This window comes from Scophthalmus maximus, chromosome 2, assembly GCF_022379125.1.
Source record: "Scophthalmus maximus strain ysfricsl-2021 chromosome 2, ASM2237912v1, whole genome shotgun sequence".
Lineage (NCBI taxonomy): Eukaryota > Metazoa > Chordata > Actinopteri > Pleuronectiformes > Scophthalmidae > Scophthalmus > Scophthalmus maximus.
In genome coordinates, this window is record NC_061516.1 from 18,149,197 (window position 1) to 18,163,421 (window position 14,225).

Consider the following 14,225-nt stretch of genomic DNA (forward strand, 5'->3'; position numbering starts at 1 on the left):
CCTGAAGTGGTGCAGTCCACTTCTAGAACACACATATCAAAAATGGGCGGTCTGGAGGGAGAAGAGTTATGGAGTCAGCAGATACACTCAGGTCAGGAGGTTAGAAAGGCCTGTAAAGATCACTAAACCCTGACCACTGGAGGCCACTGTGGTATGGCTACAGTTACACAAGTCTATAGGAAACAAACACCTCTGTAGAGTACTGTTCCAATTCACAGAAAACACTATATTTCAAAAGTAATAAGCACAACTCATAAACTAATGTGCACCTACAGTATATAGTTGATTCTTTCTTTGACTTTTTTTGCAACCAGACAAGGTCATATGAATAAAAAAGTATAATACAGGCACATACCGATTTTCTGTTTGCATTTAAATTCTTTTTAAGTTCGTTGCAGGACTGTTGGTCATTCCGTTGATATACAACCACCTAATTGCCAAAAGCTTGTCCTGCTGTGAGCCAAATTAAATCAACCAAGCTGAACCAAACCAAGGCGAGCCAACTGCTCAGTATCAAATCACATGCCAAAGAAATGAAGGGAAAAAAGTATTTGGGACACCAGATTATTAAGGTTTATCTTACACTCCACTGAAAGAAAAACCCATTTCAACTGGTTGTTAAGAGGGTTTGTGGTGGAAACTTTTTCAACACTGGCTCTTTTTGGTAGATTTAGTATCAGGGAGTAAGCAAATGCTACAGGATGCCGCTGTTTTGAGATTGTGGTAAAGATATAAAACATTTGTCCAAACATAAGCAGCATTTTAGAAGTCTGTCCTTGGCAAACCAGAATCAACTGTATCCTCGTGAAGTGAGGCTGCAGTTAATGATTCGGCTGTGGGATGTCATTCAGATTCTGGAGGGTAGGTTGCAGGGTCAAAGAGAGGTTTTGAGAGCGCTGCTGCGGTGAATGCCAATCAACTATCGGAGCACTAGGAACATGAGCCTGGAGTGAGGTTGAATGGGCATGGGCAAAACCAATCCAAGAAACCGAGCAAGGAAATTTACATAGTGGTTTAGCATTCAGCTGCCAAGTGTGAGCCACAAACCTGGAGGCAGTGTAGGAATACTTCAACTTTCTGACAGACGTCGAAACTGTGCTACTACAGCTCAGGTTTGGTCTGTGACACTGGTGTCAGGTCTACACTAAGTCCATAACTTGTCCATAGTCTCATTGAACTTTTCTTCCCATGACCACAAAAGCTGCCGTCGTACTGGCCTGCCAACACATGTCTGCTGTTTCACGATTTTTCTGCTAACCAGGCCAGAGAGACCTCAATCTTCAGCGTGAAAGCTTCCTTCACCACTGGTGTCCACCTGCTGGCTCTAGGGTTGCCACCACATTAGGTACATGCAACCAGAAGTATGGCCACAAGTCTGTGCATCTGCTTCACAATGGAGGCATTGAAATGACCCTACTTGGATTTCATGTCCCCAACAGGCAGGGGGAAAAAAAACAACTCTTCTGGAGTTACAAGTTGAAGACTTTGCAGACAAAGGAATCAACACTTCACTGTGACTGCACAGATGGATTTTCCCTGTTCGTCTGGCTCCCACTTCCCCGCCAATTTGTCCAATTCAAAAGGTTCAAAAGGTGGTGACCAGTTGACAGCTCGGCTGCTCTTTTCATCCAAGTCTCCAAACATACAGCTTAAGATCTTAGGATAAAACAACATCATTGTTCAATGGTTTTTGATCGGATGTCTTCTGGTACATCGCATACACACAAAATTAAAAAAGAGATGCCATGCTTGAACAGTGCAGTCATTATGGACAGTCAAAGACACAAGCTCCATGAAGCACCAGTTAGTAGGTTTAGATCCGGCACACTACTCCTCCGAAGGACCTAGAACTATAGAGTCCCTCTCCATCTAGCAGCACCCTCTCTGGAACCCATTTACACACCCCAAATCAAAGCCTTCCTATCCATGACATAGTTGAACCAACATTCCCATCTTTTTGTCTGGATAACAGCAGGGGGGCTCAAGAATCACCAAACATACCTACATCGCTCAGAAAATAAAAGAAAAAGTCAGTCCTAATAATATATAGTTGATACCTCTGGGTCCTTCTCAAAGGCACAAAAACCAAAACACCCTTTAGGATTTAATCAAGAAGTCAGGTCTAAGAAAATTCCTTGAGGTTTGTTGAATGTCCGGTTTTGTCCGGTGTGGCTTTCACACATAGTGAATACAGTGTCACAATGAACACAGATAAGAGGAGCATACAAATTAATTCTGTGCTGTGAGTGGATTTGCACTTTAACTTTCAACACTGGGCTATCGTTCAATCATTCGCTATATTATTCAACCATTTCATTCTTCCTTCTGGCTATTCATTAATTTAACATATTCATGAAACAAAAATCAAATTTAAATGATACTGTCGATGATCTTTTTAATTAACATGTAAATTACCCCTTAAATATACGAAATCTTGCTGGATTAAGCACTGAGAACGTATGCAACTGCATGTAGACACACACACACACACACACACACAGAACAAAGCACCTCCAGTCTGAACATCGCACTGCATAAAGCAACAGGTTTCAGTGGCGTCATACCAAACAGACACCCATACAAACACACACAAGTCTCTTACTCACCCTCTCCAGGTCTTGTCGGAGGTGTGTGAAGAGTTTGAGGCGTCTGTAGAGGACGTCCTGCTCCTGCTGGGCCAGGTTGTCCACCTCGTCCCTCTTCAAGGTCACCAGAGGTCGATTAAAGTTGCCCTTCCTCTTCAACTTCCAGAACTGATACAGAAAGTCCACCTTGAAGAAAAAAAACAAAATAATCATTGCCTGAAATCTCTAAATTAGGTTTCTAAAGTTTTTTAGTAGTGCAGTGTTAGCTGGAATTGGCTCCAGCCAAAACTCTTTAGATCAACATTTAGTCTTATCATTTCATATGAAAAATACAGTAGTAGTGTCTTACTTATATGGTTGAACATACCTGGGTGACGGGCATACCAAGGTTTTCTGCCACCTCCCTTGGGTCTACTAGTCGGTAAAACTCGTCCTCCAGCTCCTGGAGCTTCTGTTTCCTCTGGCTCACTTTGTCCCTCTCCAGCTGGTCCCGCTCCGCTCGCTCTGAAGCTGACACCGAAACAGGGAACAAAACCGGCCTCGGGTCCAGCTCGCTACCGCCGTTTGGTTGGTGCTGCTGGTCCAGCCGGAGCTCAGAACTGACGCCGGCGGTGGCCCGGTCAGGTCTGAATGTGCCGTGTGTTCCATTGGTGGTGGAGATGGTGGTGTGGTTGCCGTTATTCACGTAAGTTGAACTGGAGGAGTTGTTTGTCGTCGCACTGCTGTTGCTGGCGGTGCAGCTGTGCTCCAGGCAGAAGGACTTGAAGCGCACCTCGTCGTTCTCTGCCAGGATGGTCCTCATCTCCAGGCCATGGTCAAAGGCGCATGTCACATGGAAGGCCACAATACAGGAGGGCATGGAGCACTACAAGGGGGGGTTGAAAATTAATAGACAAAATGAGAGAATATGAGAAAGGAAACAAGGGAGCCAACCCTCATCACACGCAACTGAGGCATTGTGCCCTGGGTCTTATTTCGTACCACACACACCTACATATACACTCAGAGAAGATAATGGAGGCAGCCGCAGCTGGATTCAGCGGACTGAATTATTGTGAAACCCTCCAAAAACCCTCCACACACACACTTTTTCTTCAATTTATCTGACACTGTGTCACAACAACTTGTCATAAGTGTCATTTTCGGTCCATTTCTTGTGTTATCAAGGCTCCAGTATGAGTGCAGCACAGCAGAAAGACAAGGCAAGTCACAACAAACACGGTTCCCCCATTTCTGCTGACATTTTAGTAACATGGGGTGTGTGTGTCTCTGTGCGTGTGTGTGCGTGTGTGTGAGTACTATCCATTACAGGTCACACTAAGAGGTGGACTCCCCCTGAGTCCCTCCCGGCATGGTGTGATTTTGTGTGTGGACCCTTGTGGCTGTCTGTTGTCAACGACAACTACATGCACATTTGTAAAAGTGTGTGTGTGTGTATGCGCCAGTAAGTGTACTTGTATTTTTCAGGAGTTTAGCATTCAGCAGGAGTTTTCTCTTCACTGTGTTGTTTATGAGCATTGTGACAAAAACATCTTTCACTCTACCTTTCCATTTCCTGGCTCAATGGTTTTCTGCAACTCCAACAGTTTTATTCTAAACCAACACATACAGCAGCTATGAAGTGAGCCCATGGATCATACGGATCCCTTCATTGTAGAAGTTGGATCTTTTCAATATCTTCCTGTGTGGTGATGGCGTACGGCCTTCCAGGATCTCCCAGGCTCTCTATGCCATGTTTGAATTGATCTCACTTCTTCACCGTGCTGTAGGAATGGAGAACCCTTCCCTAATGGTACCACCATGTCCTCGTGGACCTCCTTGGGAGATTGGCCTGAGGATCAATGCTGTCCATTTTCAATAACCCAAATCTAAAAATGTCACATGCGAACTTTCTGCATAACCACTCAAAGAGCTGCATGTGAATGTAATAAGAGAACTCAGCTCTTTGTAGCACAGGCCACAAACGTATCAATCGACCTCCAAGTAACGTTTTGTTAATGGAAATCACCTCGAACTCGGGCTCGTCTGCGGTACATTTTCCCTCATTACTCCTTGTCACGCCCCCAAAAACAATACACTGATTTTGAGCTTAAGTAGGTCATTGGTGCAAAGTGAACCAGTATGTCATTACCACCTTTCATCCCTCACATGCAAGTGAAATTGCAAATAACTGCCACTTGAATGTGGCTGAGACATCTATCTTTATTCAGTTTTTATTTGGTGAACTTAGTTTATGTTCAGGTTTCACAACCTACTCTTTCTGGTTTCCCTCTCTTTTCACTGTCCCTCTTGCTTGCACTGTTTTGACTTGGTATTGAGGTTGAATCATACTTACTTCATAGAAAATAAATCTATAGAATATACTGTATATGAAATTGGTCATGATGAATAATACTTTATCAGAAGCAATATGTATTGTTCAATGAAACAATATTGCCACTGCGGATGTGTTTTAAAATGTTATGTCAAATGAATGTTTTTTGTTTGTTTGGTTTTGTAATGGTTGCAGTGGTTTTGGCCATTGTCGGGGATACAAACGACGACAATATAAGAAGAAGAAAACAATTGCTCTGTATCGTCATTGTTCGCCTTTTCTTCATTTCCTTTAAAGTACTTTGTCTACCAACTGCAGACTTTTCTGGTTTTCTTTTTTTTTGTAATGTTTTTAGAGACTTAACAATGGGCTCAATATAAAATAACAGCAATTTCAAATATTTTTCACTCACTCCGAATATCCTAAAACAATCTAGGCCTACCTTTTCATTTCTATGTTATCAAGATCAGGGATTTTTTGCTTTGACAGCACAGCTAAAGTACATCAGTGTCAATATCAATCACATGGTGTTCCTGAAAATGTGAAGCACTGATCCTCTGATAGAGCGAGAGCCTGACAGCTGAGGAATATTGATGATTTTGACCACTATATTTTATTTATTCACTTTAAAACCTTTGATTCTGATCCCCAGCGGGAATATAAAAGAGAGTAAGATCTCCATTTACATAAAAAAAATTAAAATGTTTCTCTTACACACATTTGTCTAAATCTTAGCCGCTCATGCCAAACTTAATTAGGTAAGGAGAGGTCTGTAATGTTGACATTTGAATCCTTAACTTCCGGTTTCCCGTTATATTTTCCCAATACCTAAAATATCATCTAATCCACTCAGTATGGGAGTATTAGATCGATACTGTCATCTTGTTGCAGCTTCACAATGCAGCTTTATTATGTCTACACTTAAATATTCAAAGCCTACTTCCACCTTGTCGTCGGTCCAAGAAAATAAATCCCTGTTCTTACTTTAAAGAAAACCTGTTGTTTTCTCGTTTGCAGTATTTTCTGTCTGCTACTCCTTCATTTCTAACTGATCTACAAAGAGCGGACAGTTTAAAACGTTGTCATAAATGTTACAATACTGCATGCTCAAAAAATGTAGGCCTAAATGAAAGCCCAAAAATAAATAAAACGGAACGCTTTTTATTCTGTCATGGACTATAAGGTGCCAAAACTTTTCAAGCAAGATAACGGTCATGCTTGACCCTACATTAAGGCCTGCGCAGGCCTCCTGCTGCACAGGGTGAAAGGAAGCGCTACATGTCTACCTTCTGACTGAGGTGGCAGCTGAGCAGTGATTGGTTTTTTTGCAGCTGTCTGCCTCAAGCTATTGACAGAAAAGAGAGAGAGAGAGAGAGAGAGAGAGAGAGAGAGAGAGAGAGAGAGAGAGAGAGAGAGATGCTCATCCTGTGGGCCAGTCCGGCTCAGGGACTCACTGTGAATCCACAGGATCATTCCTGTGACAACAAATACCTTCACCGCTATACAAACAAGCATTTGGATAGACTTGTACTGTACATACATTAATACAGATCAGGCATGCATGCACAGGATATATATTCCACACATGTACACACACACACACACACAGATGGAATGTAAGAATTTAGGGAATCCAGTTCACCTTGAAGGCACTTTTGAGGCTGAATAGTGTTCAGGCTAATAACTGTAAAGTGGGTTAACTTGAGGGATTTTGTTAGTGGACTCAGCAGCAGATTAAGGAAGTGCCCGTTTGAGAAAGGTCCACCCACACACAGGATAAGAACTACGATGATCTGTGTTGCTGAGAGACATTTTGTGCCCCTGTGTGCTGAGTTTATACAATATATGTTCTATTTTTTTTGTGTGTGTGCCTGTGAGGCTTTATTTCAGAATGCATATCCTATCTTTCTGTGTGTAAGGATGAGGTGGGTTTGAAATATGATGCCACTCTAAAAGTTAAACTTAAATACTGAATTTCACATACAGTTAAAAAAAATTCACATCCGTGATGTACAGTGTGCATTCAGATTGCTCGTGGATTGGAATAAAAGAAGACATAAAAGAGGGAAACGAAAAACGAATGAAATGAACTCTGTGTCTTTTTGGCTCTTAATAGTCGATGGCATCTGTCAGAGTAAAATTCTAGCATTTAAATGATGTTATATGTATGAAATTATAGGAATATATTTATAGTATGAATTTAATTATTGCTTTTCTTAGTATGCTATCACCTGAAATCAGGGGCGACCTGGGTGACCTTCTATGGGGCACCGTGTTGCAATGCCATGATCTTCTACAGTAGCCCAGAACGGACAAGTCGAGAAAGGCAGAGCACAGAAAAATAATTTGGTGATTACATCCCTCATCAACGGAAAATAAATTTATGACAATATTAAAAATTTGACAGTTCATTTTGAACTGCTGAAATGATAAGTTAACAAACACAGGTGGGAAGCTTCCCACTCTTAAATCACATCTGAGCTGGAGTTTGAAAGCAGCAGCTCATTCAAAGACACTGGGGTCACTTGATAACTTGTTGTAAGTGAAGGCAGATGCAGTGTTTGTGTGTGTGTTTGTGTGTGTGTGTGTGTGTGTACGTACCTGTATGCAAGTTCCTGTGTGTTCTCGGCACAGGCTGCAGGACAGCGCCCAGCGGCTAGCAGGGATGTGGGACACCTTGGTAATGGGCTCCATCTTCTCTGGACAGCCTATACTCACCTGCAGGGAACATGTGACAAGGACACACATATATCTGTTACAGAGACCACAATTCATCAATCAAGGGTTTAAGTTGTTTGACTAGCATAAAATTAATCAACAAAAAAAATTGTCCAGTGTTCTCTCATTCCAGTTCTCAAATGTGGGGATAAGCTGCTTTTTGCTTTTTTACATCATTGCCTATTCGATATCTTAGAGTTTTAGACTGTTGGTCTAAAAAAAACAAGTCATTTGAAGACATCTCCCTGGAAACCCAGCAATGGTCATGTTGTGAACCAAACTGATCAAATTCACATTGTTAGTTGAGATGCCTAACAGGCGGAGGTCATGCTTTACCCATCTTTTTATTTACTACTTTGAATCATCACAAGTTTCCATCCATCTTTCCACCAAACCTTCCACTGACAGATAATAATCAACTTTTTGTGGATGATTAGTACTTGAGAGTCTTCCAATTTCAAAGCCAAGATTCTGGAAAAACAAGTCTGTGATTGGAAGCAGAGTGGGGACACATGTGCTCCAAAGACATCATTGTGAAGCCCAGCAAGTGACTCACTCTCTCTGAGCAGAGCAGTCCGCTCACGACGACTTTGGCTCCGAACCTCGCTGCACCAAATACAACCAAGAAGTCACTGACCTGTGCCGACCAGCCATGCAGAATAGAGTGGCGAGCACTCATCACCAAAGTGCCACCTCTCCCTCTCTTCCTCCACTGCCTATTTCTTCTTTCCATAAACCACTCCACCTCATTCTTATTCACTTATCCTGACACTGTATTTGTGGCAAGGCCCTCTCATTCCTTGTCCTTCACACTTGAATTAACAAGCTGACGACTGATTTCCGCAGGTTAAAGCCCTCCCTCTCTTAGTCCACTTGTCTTTCCATTTGATTTCATTTTCCTCCTCTCATCCAGAGCACAAGCGAATGGCCTCGGCCCTTTCTGTTATTATTGATGTCTTAAGTACGGCACAATGAAGAGAGGTACCACTCTCCATTGAACACGTGTCAATAGAAAGTACAATGTTCGCTTCTTTTTTAACAGTTGATGTAAGAACTGTTAGATGGCAAAAGGATTTTTAGTTTTTGAATCCTGTAGTTAATTGATCGGACTGTTCTCGACCATGATGACCACACATGAAGCACAAACAGGGCATGCACACACACACCGAGACTGACCATTACACAATTCTGCCTCTTTGTGTGTGAGATTTGTACACACTCATTCCCCAACATTTTCGGAACAACTAACACTGAGTCACTTTATCTTAAAGGTTTGATGAAAAAAATAAGGCTGTAGGTGGAGCCCGACCGATATCTGATCTTTGGGGCCGATACCGATGTCGATATTACAGAGCAAAATATTTCCGATATCGATATATCGGCCGATATTCTTATATATATTTATATAAACACATTTTTTGCAATGATCCCTCAGAGGTGGTTATGTCACAGTCAGCTCACCTTCATGCCCAGTAGGTTCCCACGTCACCTTCCCTCTGTCCCGCATGAGCAATCAGCTACGCCCACCTCTGCACCTCACCTGGCAGCTGCATCACCAATCAGATCCGTATATAACCTCCTCGCACTCATTCACTCACCGCCAGATTGTTCTTTGTACTCTATGTCAGACTTTCTAGCGATTACCCACGGACGGATCTCCCGGTATCGACTCTGGTTCTGCCCCCGACTTCCCCGTATCGCCTCAGCTCTGGTTACGACCCTGCCTTTGTCCCTGGTTTCCCCGCTTCGCCTGAACCCCCGGAAAAGACCTCTGCCTGCGGCCCCCGACCCCCCGTCTCGCCTCGATCCCGGTAAAGACCTCTGCCTTCTGACCCCCGACTCCGAGGCTTTCCTGTGTACTGACGATGTCCTGGTTGGTGTCATCCACCGGGAGAGTTCCATCGGCGTTGTCTGCCCGCCGGCAGTTTGTGACCAATAAAGCTGATTACCAACATAGCTACGTGTGTCTCGCGCTTGGGTCTAAACCAGTACATCACAGGTTATTAAACAATTTTTATTATCACAAATGAGTCACCATGCACTGAACAGTAAAACTTAACGTATTATAAATAAATAAAAATACAAATAGAACAATATATATATATATATATAACTTCAATTTAGAAAATTTTGGCCATGGGGAGGGAGAATTATTACAGAGAGTATGACGGGCGAATCCACCCTAACCAAGAGTTGGAGGAGACCAAACAACAGCTGGCTGACCAAAAACAGCTTCAGGAAATGTTCATCAACAGAGGAGAGGAAACAAAAAGAGGGGCAGAAGTACAGCACTGCAGACACCCTCAGCACCTCAAGGATTGCCACTCAGGTGAGCAACAAAATCAAACGCAAGAAGAAGAAAGATTTTCGGAACGATTAAGCTGCAGGTGGCACTGACAACCAGCCAGGAGAAATCCAACACTGAGCTCCAGGAGGAGAGGAACACGTCCAAGGTTCTCCAAGAAGAGCTGGAGAAGCTCAGAGCTTCCTAAAAAGATTTAAGTCAGTGTTATGCAGCCAGACAGGAGAAACTGACCACTGAGCTCCAGCAGGAGAACAACAAAAATAAGGCTTTACATGATGAACTGGAGAAGCTCAGAGCCTCCTACAGGGAGGAGAAGCAAGGCAGCGGGCTGGAAGACTCCAGCATGAGCTTGAGAAAGAGAAGAGGTCCCGTGAAGACTGAGTCTCTCAGGATGAACTCTTAGTGCAGAACTTGATGGTTGTTTTTCTTGAGTCTTTTATAATTTTATTGTAGCGATTGCTTCATTGATTTTTTTGTTTGTTTATTTGCATTTGGTTCAGGTATCGTTTTGATTGATGGACTTACTGAAGTAAAGAACAGATATAAATATATATACTAAACTTTGTATTATATTTATTATATATTTATAATTTTCTCCATATATTGGTGCAGTTAGTATCAGCACTTTGAGATTGCTTTAGCAATCCCTGTCCATACAAACACAAACCTCTCAGTTTTAAGCAATTGAAAACTCCGGAGCAGTGGACGGCAGGTGGAAATGTAGCAGGGGTTATGCGTTTTAAAACGAAAAGTAATGTGGATGTAGCCACAGAGTCGAGTCAGACCCCTGAAACAGGCATGACATATAAAATCACACACAGGGGCCGCGACTTGCCGTCTTGTTTAGTACAGAGTAAATAAGAAAAGGCATTTTGAAAGGGGGACCATAGTTTTTGAACATGTGTGCGTGTGCATGTCTTGTGAAAAAGCATTTAAAGAGGGCAGAAGGAAGCTACACGCACAGCACTGCAGGGGGGCTGTATCATTTGAAGAGACGCGCACACACACACACACACACACACACACACACTCTGGCACTCTATGAATGGAACCCACACACACAGTGGAAATGTCCTTTACCATGATATTCGGTAAAAGATATTGTGCATACATCTGTTATTTCTATCTTTGAGCTCATGCGATCACACGTATCTGAGTCTATATGAGGATGCGCGCACCGACACACAAATGCACACACAGCACAGACATGCCAATGATCTTTTTTTACCTCTATGGTGGTACTGTAGGAGAAGACAAAAGCGGATGGAGCAACAAAAAACAGTTAGCTCAATCAAGGGTGACAGAAGGCAATTAGAAGTAAAATGTTCGAGGTGCCAGACGACACTCCATTACTGAGAGATCTGCTGGTGAAGTACGTTGCTGAATGGGCTGAAGACACATGACTGACAGACCTTAACGATTTAAAGGTGCGCAAGGCATGACGCGACATCCGTCCCCGAGCCTCCGAAACGAAATGGCTGCTTTGTGACCATTTAGAGCTTTCAGACGAGAGTCATTTGCGAAAGGTATCATCAACGTACCTCGAGACAAAAATGAACAGCTGCTTGAGTAAACGCTTGAAAAGGTTTCCCCTTGAATCAATTTACATTATCTACAGACGGTTAAATGTGAGGTCTGGACTGAAGAAGCCACAGAAGGTTCCTGTAAACACAGAACAAAACCCTGGTGGGGGGAAAAAAAAGAAAACCTTACAGGTGCGACTTTGTCTCTTAAAATCAAGGTCACTTTTGCAGTAAACTCAGTTGTTTCATATTTACACTCAGATGTGAGACAGTATATACGCCTGAATAATTATTGGGTTGTAATTATCCCTCCTCCCTATGGGCCCCGTGAAGTGAAACCTTTTACAGAGCAATTCCACTGGAAGGCTGTAAGATAAACTTGAGACGCCCTACCTTCAAAAGGACAGGTTAAGGTAAGAACTAAGGTTGTCTTTTGAAGCTTGTTTTGTGTCATGAAGAAAAATTTAAAGAATATGAATTTTACCTTCTGGCAAAGAAATGTAAAAATGCATCATAACGTCACGTAGAAGCATCAAATCCTCTCGGCAGGGCCTTTCTTTTTAAACCATGGAAATGCCAATGCCAAGAATTCATACAATGCTGTCTTTCTGTTGACTCTTTAACTCAGACAGTACAAATGTTTCCCATTAACCCTCAAAAGAGCAGTGCACGAATCCATTAAATGCACAAAGCACTACAGTTTATTTGTACTCATGTTTACGTGCTTACGGAATGTTTACCGAGCTGGGTAAGCGCCCATCGACAGGGCTGCAATCATTGCCAAATCTTCCATTTCAGTGATCTGTGCACTGCTGCGGTATTTCTGATACATCTTCAGTGAGTTAGGATTTTCTTCCTCCTTTTACGCCTCATAAAGATCTAGGAAAAGATTTTGTGTGAGGTCTTTTGAGAATTGTGAGGGCTGGGTTACAGCACGTCGCTGTCTTGAAAATGGTGGGAAAGAAAACCACTGCCCCTGAAACTGTGTATGAGTGCGTGTGTGTGCGGTGAGGCTTAATGTACTCAGAAATGGATGAATCCTTGTATGAGAAAAGCCAAAGTGAAGCATAAGTCAAAATAAGTGGTGAGTGGTCCTCAGCAAGGCGTGTTTAACACCTCAAAGTGTTTCAGGTCAATTCAGAGGGTAAAACAACAACAATTTTGGGGGTAATTATTTTTCTTTTTTTTTTTCAATGAAATTGTTAGAGCAAGTGAAAAACCCTAACCCTAAACCCTGATTAGATTGAAAATTTGCTGCACTGAGTCACCCTGTTTATTTTGAATATAAACAAACTATTGAAGAAGAAGAAATGGAATGTTCAGGGTGGCTGTGATGGCTTTGATCCTGAGCATGACATCATCAGGCACTGCATATAATAGGACTGCAGCTCCTCAGTGCTCTACAACCCCTGCAGAGAGCAACACACCACAGCAGAGAGAGAGAGAGAGACCACTGACATCTGTTCAGAGACAACCTCGAGGTTTCAACTTTTATACTGAGATGGAGAATTTCACATCCATGCCCCCAAACATGATGACTGCTTTGCAAGTCCCAGTTTGGAATCAGCAGCCCTGGATGGAGGACCAGGCTCCTCAAGAAGTTAGGGCGCTGAACGCAATTTGGGCCATGGGGAGGGAGAATTATTACAGAGAGTACGACGGGCGAATCCACCCTAACCAAGAGTTGGAAGAGACCAAACATCAGCTGGCTGACCAAAAACAGCTTCAGGAAATGTTCATCAACAGAGGAGAGGAAACTAAGAAAGAGCTGGAGATGCTGCAGAAGTACAGCACTGCAGACACCCTCAGCGCGTCAAGGATTGCCACTCTGGTGAGCAACAAGATCCACCAACATGAAATGCAAGAAGAAGAAAGATCTTATGAGGAGCTGCAGGTGGCACTGACAACCAGCCAGGAGAAATCCAACACTGAGCTCCAGGAGGAGAGGAACACGTCCAAGGTTCTCCAAGAGGAGCTGGATAAGCTCAGAGCTTCTTACCTAGATTTAAGCCAGTGTTATGCAGCCAGCCAGAGGAAGCTGACCACTGAGCTCCAGGAGGAGAATGACAAAAATAAGGTTCTACATGATGAGCTGGAGAAGCTCAGAGCCTCCTACGGAGAGGACAACCAAAAATACCAGGCTGACATCCTCACTGCAAGGCAGCCGTGTGTTCAACCACCCGACCCTGTGTTGAATGATCAGCGTGGAGAAATGCAGGAGGACAAGACTGAGGATGAGCAGGACAATGAGACCTCCCAGCAGGTGGTGTTCCTCTCCAGTGTTCTCCCTGATCCTGAGGTGCCTGAGACAGCAAAGACTGCAACAGAGGCTTCAGTCTGGAAGACAGCTCGCCACTTTCTGGGTTTGAGGAGACCTCAGAAGCGGAAGTCAGCAAAGCCCACATCCTCCAGCAGCACCTGAACGGACTTTACCTCCTGTAACAGATTTAAGGAAACTGCATACTGTTTGAGGATTTTCATTCTCCATTTTATTTCATTTTTTTATTTTTATTTTGTCATTATTTCATTTTAGCATTTGAGTTTCTATTATTAAGTTAATAATTGTATTGTAGTCATTGCATCTTTACTTTCTTTTATTAGTATTTTAATCTTTTTTTTCTTCATCATTGTTTATTTGCCTTTGGTTCAGGTATTGTTTTGATTGATGGACTGACTAAAAAATATATATGTATATATATATATATATATATATGTATATATATATAATAAAATATTATATTTTATATTTTGTATGTACTGTTTATAAATTCCTGCATATT

At 42.7% G+C, this 14,225-nt stretch overlaps 2 protein-coding genes across 6 annotated transcripts in view; one reads left to right on the forward strand and one right to left on the reverse strand.

The window, feature by feature from the left end:
- Positions 1–14,225, reverse strand: part of jade2 (jade family PHD finger 2) — a 156,931-nt gene that overhangs the window by 55,325 nt on the left and 87,381 nt on the right. For all 5 annotated transcript variants that reach the window (XM_035624728.2, XM_047330483.1, XM_047330485.1 and 2 more), the window contains 3 exons: positions 7,501–7,617; positions 2,953–3,450; positions 2,607–2,771 (listed from right to left, as the gene is read on the reverse strand). In XM_035624728.2, coding sequence (XP_035480621.1) covers positions 2,607–2,771; positions 2,953–3,450; positions 7,501–7,617 — 780 coding nt within the window. The remainder of the gene's footprint in view (positions 1–2,606; positions 2,772–2,952; positions 3,451–7,500; positions 7,618–14,225) is intronic.
- Positions 6,264–14,189, forward strand: LOC118300378. The gene is made up of 2 exons (XM_047330486.1): positions 6,264–6,317; positions 12,881–14,189. Exon 2 carries the CDS (start codon positions 12,947–12,949, stop codon positions 13,865–13,867), a length of 921 nt encoding a protein of 306 aa, XP_047186442.1. The 5' UTR covers positions 6,264–6,317; positions 12,881–12,946; the 3' UTR covers positions 13,868–14,189.

What these genes read in the sequence shown, in the direction of transcription:
- LOC118300378 (XM_047330486.1), top strand. Translation starts at nt 12,947, where the DNA reads ATGGAGAATTTCACATCCATGCCCCCAAACATGATGACTGCTTTGCAA.